Source organism: Ammospiza caudacuta, chromosome 16 (assembly GCF_027887145.1).
Source record: "Ammospiza caudacuta isolate bAmmCau1 chromosome 16, bAmmCau1.pri, whole genome shotgun sequence".
Classification (NCBI taxonomy): Eukaryota; Metazoa; Chordata; class Aves; order Passeriformes; family Passerellidae; genus Ammospiza; species Ammospiza caudacuta.
In genome coordinates this window covers 14,944,703-14,952,357 of record NC_080608.1, presented here as the reverse complement: position 1 = coordinate 14,952,357, position 7,655 = coordinate 14,944,703, and the positions used below count along the sequence as shown (strand labels likewise).

General features: G+C 47.3%; 1 protein-coding gene across 1 annotated transcript; it reads left to right on the top strand.

Annotated features, from left to right (window-relative positions):
• Window positions 1-3,034: 3,034 nt before the first annotated feature.
• Window positions 3,035-7,280, top strand: LOC131564896 (serine protease inhibitor Kazal-type 6-like). Its single transcript, XM_058815512.1, has 4 exons — window positions 3,035-3,212; window positions 5,305-5,336; window positions 6,257-6,369; window positions 7,133-7,280. Exons 1-4 carry the CDS (start codon window positions 3,155-3,157, stop codon window positions 7,176-7,178), a joined length of 249 nt encoding a protein of 82 aa, XP_058671495.1. The 5' UTR covers window positions 3,035-3,154; the 3' UTR covers window positions 7,179-7,280.
• Window positions 7,281-7,655: the final 375 nt, after the last annotated feature.

Sequence of the window (7,655 nt, the reverse complement as noted above, 5' to 3'; positions counted from 1 at the left end):
CCATGGAGTGGTTTTCCATTTTGGTTTTGTTTTCCAGGCAGGGTAATGGTCTTCAGGCTTTTGGGTACTTTTCTGACAGGCAGAAGAAGTGGTGAAATAAACCACAGTAAAGAGCCAAACACCAGCCCAAGCCCTCAAGACAGAATGTCATTCTGTAGCAAACCATCAGAAAATGCTATAAAATAGCACAACTTTGAATCTAATTTTGAAGCCTTGCAGAGTGTAAATGGATTTGTCTTTGTCACAGCACTGGAACTTGGAGGAACTGTTCCTTTCAGGGGCCTTGGCCTGGTGGGATGGTCCTGGGGGAGTGTGGGAGGGGGTGTGATCAGCTTGACCTGGTCACACCTGGGCAAGGGGCAGGTCTGGTGGTCAGCCTTATAAAAAGGAGGCTCATGGCAAAGGGAGGAGGTATCTCGTAGGGAGGAAAATGAGGAACTGCTGCTTCCTTGAAGGGTGTGTCCATTGAGATTGTGCCCATCAGCAGAAAATTGCAGCAAGCTAGGCAAGGCTGTAATGAGCCTAATGAGAACCTGAGGAGAAATTAGACTGGGCTCAGGCTTTCAGCTTCTTGCAGAAGAGATCTAAAAAGCTGTACTGGTGGTATTTGAGGCAGAGGACCCCTCAGGAAAAGGTCTTGGCTTTTCTAACTCCAGGAAAGAAGGGCAAGAAGATGTGCTAGCGGCTCAAATGTGTTTTCTATCTGGGGAAAAAAGGTGTGAAGATAACATCTTTGTGGGATCCTGAAGCGTGCACTGCAGGATAAATGACATCTGTGACTGTTGGTGATGATGTGCCATCTCTTTGGGTGAGTCAAGGAGTTAATATGCAAACAGCACAAGCAAAAAAAGTCCCAAGTGCCATGGCTAACACACTCCCTTCCTCATCCTTTCTCCACCTCCCATTCTCTTGTTATGTAAAAGAACACCTGCTGCTAAGGCTGATATTTAGGACAAAATCTGTGACTTTCAAGACACTTTTTTTGGTCTTGTTTCCTGAAGTAGATAATTTCTTGACCAAGAATTTTTTAGGTGCTCCCCACCAGAATGTAAGAGGCTTAGTCTTCCCTAGAACCAGCACAGAGAGCAGGAAGAAGAATGGAAATTCTTATTTTCGTGGGTTCTTTTGGTGTTACTACAGGTAAGATAAATTACACATCATACCTTTTGCCTGCTCCTAAGAAAACAGCGAGAAATTGGAGAGTCACAAGAATCCTCACTAATTACCTGAGTGTCTGATAAAACAGTTAAGGAACAGTAAAAGCAGCCAGTTTGGATGTGTTTGTTGAATTGTTTTATAATTCCTTGTTGGACAAGAGGTTCACATAGCGGCCACAGAGCGGTGGAGTTCTGGCCATAGCAGGAAATCGGCTTCAGTGGCAAGGTCTTATTGTCAGCCTTCTGAGGTAGCTTGTGCCTGAGGAATCAGATAGCTGCTCAGAAGGCTTTGGAAAGGCCCAAAGAAGAGCTGCCCACCTGCAGCAAAATGGGGACAAGTGGTGAGTATGTGGCAGTCTCATAAGCCTCTAGATGATTAGGAGATTAAAGGTTTGTAGCATTTAAATCTAAAAAGTGGCCAGCAAAGGTTGGGACTCAGCTTGACACCAGCAAGACTCTGCACAGCAAGGTCCAGGTGCCCTTCCTACCCCTGAGAGGGACAGAATTCCCCCCCTTTGCCACCAAGTCCCTGTTCAGGTGTCACAAAGAAGTGGAAAGGGGCAATAACAATAACCACCCGGCTGGCAATTCAGCCTTTTCCTCTGTGGGGTTTGTTCCCTGCCTGTGTTTGCTGAGGCTGGAGCCAGCCCAGCTGTGCTGCAGCAACCAAAACGTTGTTTGGGCAGATAAGGGGCTGAGGCATCGAGGCTGTGGTGACGTCTGAGAGCAGAAAAGGCAAACAAGGAGTGCTGTGAGTGGCAGAACTGAGCGTGGCTGGGAATGGTGCTGCGGCTGACGGGTTTGATAACTAAATTACATGAGAGGCTGAGTCGTGAGATCACCCTTAATAGACAGCCCAGGACTCGCCTGTCAGTCATGGTTTCCCTGCCACTGTGTGGATTTTAAGATGACTGGCAAGCTGCAAACTGATTTCAGTTTGCTTCCCCAGATGTAGGGCACCCATAGCATTGCTTTCCTGCAGAAACTGGCTGGGGATGCTGGTAGCATCTTTCCTCTGTTGCTAGAAAAAATGTATAGAAATGTGATCTTTATTTTTAATTTTTTTTCTCACTCCTGTGTAAAATTTGGCTGCAACTAGCTGTGTATTCAAAATTCAGTGGGGGAACTGAAACCCAGATATATCTACACACATTCCTCTCCTAAGCCTCGCCTCCTTGGGAAAGCATACTAAAATTTAGGCTTATTCTTATCTGGAGAGGTGTTTGGCGAATGGTGTGCCTGAACACAAATCCTTGCACAGCCTCAGCTGGAAATAGAGCTTGGATCTGCCAATTCCCCATCAAATTCCCACCACTGCCACTTATGGTGGGAGCAGAGCCCTAACATATGTTTGTGAATGTGAAGAACTGGAAAAACATTGACAGCTAGAGTTTAAATAGTTCAGGGAGGAGAGTCAGCAGTCCTATCTGGGACTGTGCACACAGCGAGCAGAGCATGTCACAGCCCAGCTCTTCTCCACCCCAACTCCACAAATTTAGAACCATCCTCAAAAATAGCCAGGGAACAACGTATAATTGGTTTCACAGACAACACATTCTCATGCTGTGATTTATTTCGTAACGTCTAGTGAGTGTCATCACTCAGTGCTGGCATTCGGAGAGGGCCCAGAGAATGAAAATTACCAGCTTCCCTGATGAATCACTGCTTTGAAAATTCACCCTTGTGAGAATCCTGTGACTATTTGGAAAAAAAAATAAAATATAATTATGTTACAAGCACGTCTATCACTCATGTAATTATCCCTTTCTAGGTTTGATGTGGACAGGGCAGCATTCCTTAAAGCACAATAAACCGGCCAGGACCAATAATGGCTTTAGAAACCAAGTGGAGAAGTTCTCACAATTAAGGTGGGGAATGAGGACAGCTACGGACAGGCACATAAATACACAGAAAGGCAGCTCTGTGTGCACACTGTGGGCTCTGGGACTGACACAACACCTCCTGCTCCATCCTTGGACTAAAGAACTTCCTGCAGCATGAGGGCCACAGGTGCCTTAGTGCTTCTCAGCCTGCTGCTGCTCTCTTTCCTCTCGGGTAAGTAATCTTTTCCCTAGCCTAGAAAAGAAAAACACCAAAACCTCTCCTGACAACAAATTTTGGAGAGTCTTGATCACTGGCTGACAGGCTTGAAGATAAAGCTGAGCAAGTAGAAAATATCTGCAGGACTTGCTCACTCCTATGACATATTTCCACTCCTCGTGGGCCTCTGCAGTGGATAATGTAGTGGACGTGTCACTGGGAGACAGAGCGAGCACATACACCAAAGCAGAGTGTAATTACGAATTTTTGGTACAAGCGTTCACTGGAGAGTTTTGCTGAACCAGTTAAAGAAGAAGCTCGCTCACCTCCAGGTCGTCTGCTCTTGTTTTGATCCTGAGCATCTTGGTATTTGGTGTTTTCCTTGGAGATGTGGAGACGTAATTAGATGAAAGTTTCAGCTTTCGTTGATGTTGCAGAGAAAAGCCTGAAAATTAAATTCAAATGTCCTCAAGGAGTCAGAACAAAGAGGGCAAATTAAAAGGATCCAGCAGCTATTTATCTGGAGATTTACCCATCTCTGTGATGATGTGGGGAAGCTGAGTGATGATTTTTGAACCTGTAGATCATGTCAGTGTTTATCACTTGCTTGAGTCCAGCTGACCCAGCTCTGCAAGGTGTGTGGCAACAGTTATTGAAGAAAATGTGGAACAAGAATTATTTATACTTGTTTTTCTGAGAATAATTTGAATAAAGAAGTCACTTGAGAAAATGGCAAGCTGTGCATGGAGAAGGGGTGAATTGCTTTGTACACATTATTTGTTATGAAATATTCATCTGTCTCTAATTGAGTCTTAATTGGGCCTGGGTTCCGTCAGAAGGCTGATTCTTCCTTCCAAGGCCAGGCAGAATAGCAGCAAACCCTGTAATCTCCTGTAAAATAAACAGATGTCAAGAGGCATCATCACAAATTCTTCTGTAGCTGCATGCAATATTTATAAAAACTATTTAATGAGCTGTTTTGTAAATAATATGCAGATAGCCAAAACAGTGCCTGCAACATTATGGCAGCCTAGCCAAACCTGAGGACAGGGTAAAGGTGCCAGCACCAGGAAAAACCACCAAAGGACAACAGAAATAGCAAGAGAAGTAGGAAGGCTTGATGGATGAGGGTAGAGCTGACTGAGGGTTGGGTGGGATTTCCACTGGGGAGAGATGAGTGTAGGACAAGGTCCTTCCACCTCCTGCCCAGAGCCGCCTGAGCAGCCCCAGAGCTGGCAGTGACCCCTCTGACCAGCAGGCACAGCCTCACCAAATGCTGGGCTGTGAGAATCCGTGTAACTGGGTGTTCATCCCACTCTGCTGTGACCCAGATTCTGCAGATCTGCATTCAGCCCACCCTGGAGTGTCAGGCTCCCCCTTAGAGACGTGACAGGGTCGCCCCATTTCACAGCTCTGACTCAACCTACACTCTTGCCTGCTGGCTTTGCTGGGAAGAAACATGAAGAGCGTGCACTGATGAGCTCAGAGCCCAGAGCCTGAGGTTACAGAGGGGATTTTGGTGCTGGTTCTGACCACTGCTGCCTGTTCTGCTCCCTGTCACCCCATGACATCTCTTGGTATCTCACCGGGGCTGAGCCTGTCCTGGGCTGTGCTGAGCATGGCTGGAACCCAACCACAGGATCTCCTGCTCCACAGTCCCCTCCTGTCAGCAGCACCAGCCACTTGCATTGCTCAGAGGAGCAGGAGCCTGAAAGCCTTAAAAGCCACCGTGGTTTTGAAATCTCTGGGAGTGCAGTTCCACATCTGATATGGCAGCTTGCTTCCCCAGGAGTGGCTGCCTTCCAGGAGATTGGGTTATGTGTCTGAGGTGTAGCTAGCAGCTGAATGAGTGATTGCATGGTATTTTAGTAGCATTTTTCAAAATAGGAAAATACTAAAAGGCAATTCAGATAATGTATTTCCTGCCCCCTCTTCCCCCGTGAGGGATGACGGAGTAGGAAAAACCTGGAGTGTGTTTCACTGTGGTTTGCATAAAAGGTTTGTGAATTTAGCTCAGGCTTTATCAGAAAGTAATGCTGACGTGTAAAACCTGTCTGGTTTTTATTTGCTTTTTTGTTTTGTTTTTTTTTTTTTTTTTCCCTTTTAGTTCCAGATGTAGCAGGTCAGGAGATTGAAGAGGTTAGTGCTGCTGTTTCTGCTTGCTGAATCTGCATTTAATAGAACCATGGAACCATTACTGGTGGAAAAGACCTCCAAGATCATCGAATCCAACCTTTGACTGATCACCACTCTGTCAACTAAACCATAGCACTGAGTGCCACATCCATTCATGGCGTTTCACTTTGGAGGAATGTTTTTATAACCAAAATCTTGGTGCTGGGTAAACAGTTTTTAATGTCTGCTGGGAGCAGGTGGGTCCTTCCAAGTATTCCCAGAGCTGGGGAGTTCACTGCTGCCTGGGGAATGTTGTGTGGCCACGTTAGCAGGTAGAGCAGGGAAATAAATGGTTGGTTTGGCAAATGCTTATGTACTGCACCACTTTTGACTTGGCTTCACTATCCAATGTTCTCATGAAGCAAATGGATTATTGAGTGTCTTATTCCCTCAAATTTAGTTAATCCTTAGGATTTGTAGAGAGACAAAATACCTGTACACTTCCTGGGCATAACTTTTAATTCCCTAGGTAATTTCCTCATGGTTTCTCCCTCCTTCCTCTGGGAAAGCAGGAGCTTAGCAAGCACCAAACTGAGTGCAGGTTTTCACAAGACACTGAAGTCATGCAGCAGGGAGGTAGCTCAGCTCCAGGTGCCTGACAGAGCATCACTGCTGACTCTTCTCGTGCATGTCTAGGCTAATCCACTCCTGTTGTTGGGAGGTCAAGACTTCTCCCAAGTGACTCCAATTTCCTTCCTCAAACATGGGGCCAAATTTCCCCTGAAGCGCTGCTTCTGTTCATTTCTGAGAGGGCTTTTTCTGTCAGAAAACAGGCAGTGTCAGAAAAAGCCTTACATTAATAATCTTGGGTCCAATTTGGAAAGTGAAACAAAGAGCATGGGGGTCCTGAAAGGGTTCTTTTTAAATTATTGTTCCTTGTGCAGATCTGTAGAGAGTTCCTGAACAGAAGCGTGTACTGCACGAGGGAGTCCAACCCTCACTGCGGCACGGATGGTGTCACCTATGGGAACAAGTGTGCCTTCTGCAAGGCAGTGCTGTAAGTGACACTGGGGGCATTGGAACAGCAGGCTCTGCCTTCATTGCCATGGATCTAGGGGTGTTCTTCATGGAGGGGAAGCCCTGTATCCAGGCTTCTCCTCTTGTATGGACCGGCCTCTGAACCGTGCCATGCAGAATGTTTCCTCCTTGGAGCAGAGCTGTGTGCTATGAGTTAATTTTAATTCATTTCTGGGCATTGCAGGAGGCTGGTTGCCATGCTGAGAGGCAGCACAGGGCCTGAGAAGCAAATGCATCCTGCCTGTACCTTCCACAGGCACTAAATTGATGCACAATTCCCACTATGTGCCACAGGCTGCAGCTCTCACTGCCCACACTCCTGGGTACTGAGAAGTGCTGGAGGAATGTGGGAGCTGAGCCATGCCAAGTTATTCCTGAAAAGTCTGAATGAACTTTGTGGAACAAGACACAAGATCTCAGAGAAAGAACAGGATGTCTCTCCTTTTCCTGAGCCTTGTCACCTTTTAAAGGAGATGCAACAGGAACCATCCCTGATGGATGGAATGTGCTTGAAAAATGTTTTTGCCTTAGCAATCCTTACATTTAGTGTGCAGCTAAGGCTGCCTTATCTTGGGGCAAATCAGAGAAGAAAGAGGAGAGGAGAAAATGGGTGGGTGCTCCTTGTGAGGCACCAGGGAGATGCACTGGCACCAGTCAGGCCTGTTGGGGTGGGTGAGCTCTGTCCCAAACTGCTGTGTCTGTCATTTGCTGCTTGGTCTAAGTCTCTCTCCCTCCTTTTCCAGGAGAAGTGGAGGGAAAATAAGATTGAAGCACCTGGGGAAATGCTGAGTCCTCCCTGGCCCGAGCAGCAGGAGCTGAGCCACCCTAGGCCGCAGACAGGAGCAGCCCGTCCTCCCTCTGCTGTCTCTGCTCAATAAAATAACACTCAGCACCATTCTTGGCTGGATTCTTTCTTCCATAAGACCCAGAAGAACGCTTTGATCCAGCCATGCCGGAGCTTGATGCTGGCTTTGCTCTCCTGTGCTGTTGCATCACCTCCTCCTGGGAAGGAAGGCGATTCCCACGGCTCTGTGGGCTGTGCCCTCCTGCCCTTACCAGCCACAGCCCCTCTGTCCCGTCCTGCCTGGCAAATTGGCACATTCTGGGCAGCCAAAGACTGCTCCTGCCCGACTCTGCCCATGCCAGGGGGTGGGTGACAGCAGGTTCCCTTGCCAGCCTCCATAGCCCTGCTCCCTCTCTCAGGGGTTATTGTGGGAGGGTGATGGGAGAGCTGATGAGCAGCGTGACTGCCTGTGCCTCATCTCC

What these genes read in the sequence shown, in the direction of transcription:
- LOC131564896 (XM_058815512.1), top strand. Translation starts at nt 3,155, where the DNA reads ATGAGGGCCACAGGTGCCTTAGTGCTTCTCAGCCTGCTGCTGCTCTCT. An exon ending in CAGGTCAGGAGATTGAAGAG is followed by an intron (nt 5,337 to 6,256) that starts GTTAGTGCTGCT and finishes TTCCTTGTGCAG; the next exon opens with ATCTGTAGAGAGTTCCTGAA. An exon ending in GCCTTCTGCAAGGCAGTGCT is followed by an intron (nt 6,370 to 7,132) that starts GTAAGTGACACT and finishes CTCCTTTTCCAG; the next exon opens with GAGAAGTGGAGGGAAAATAA.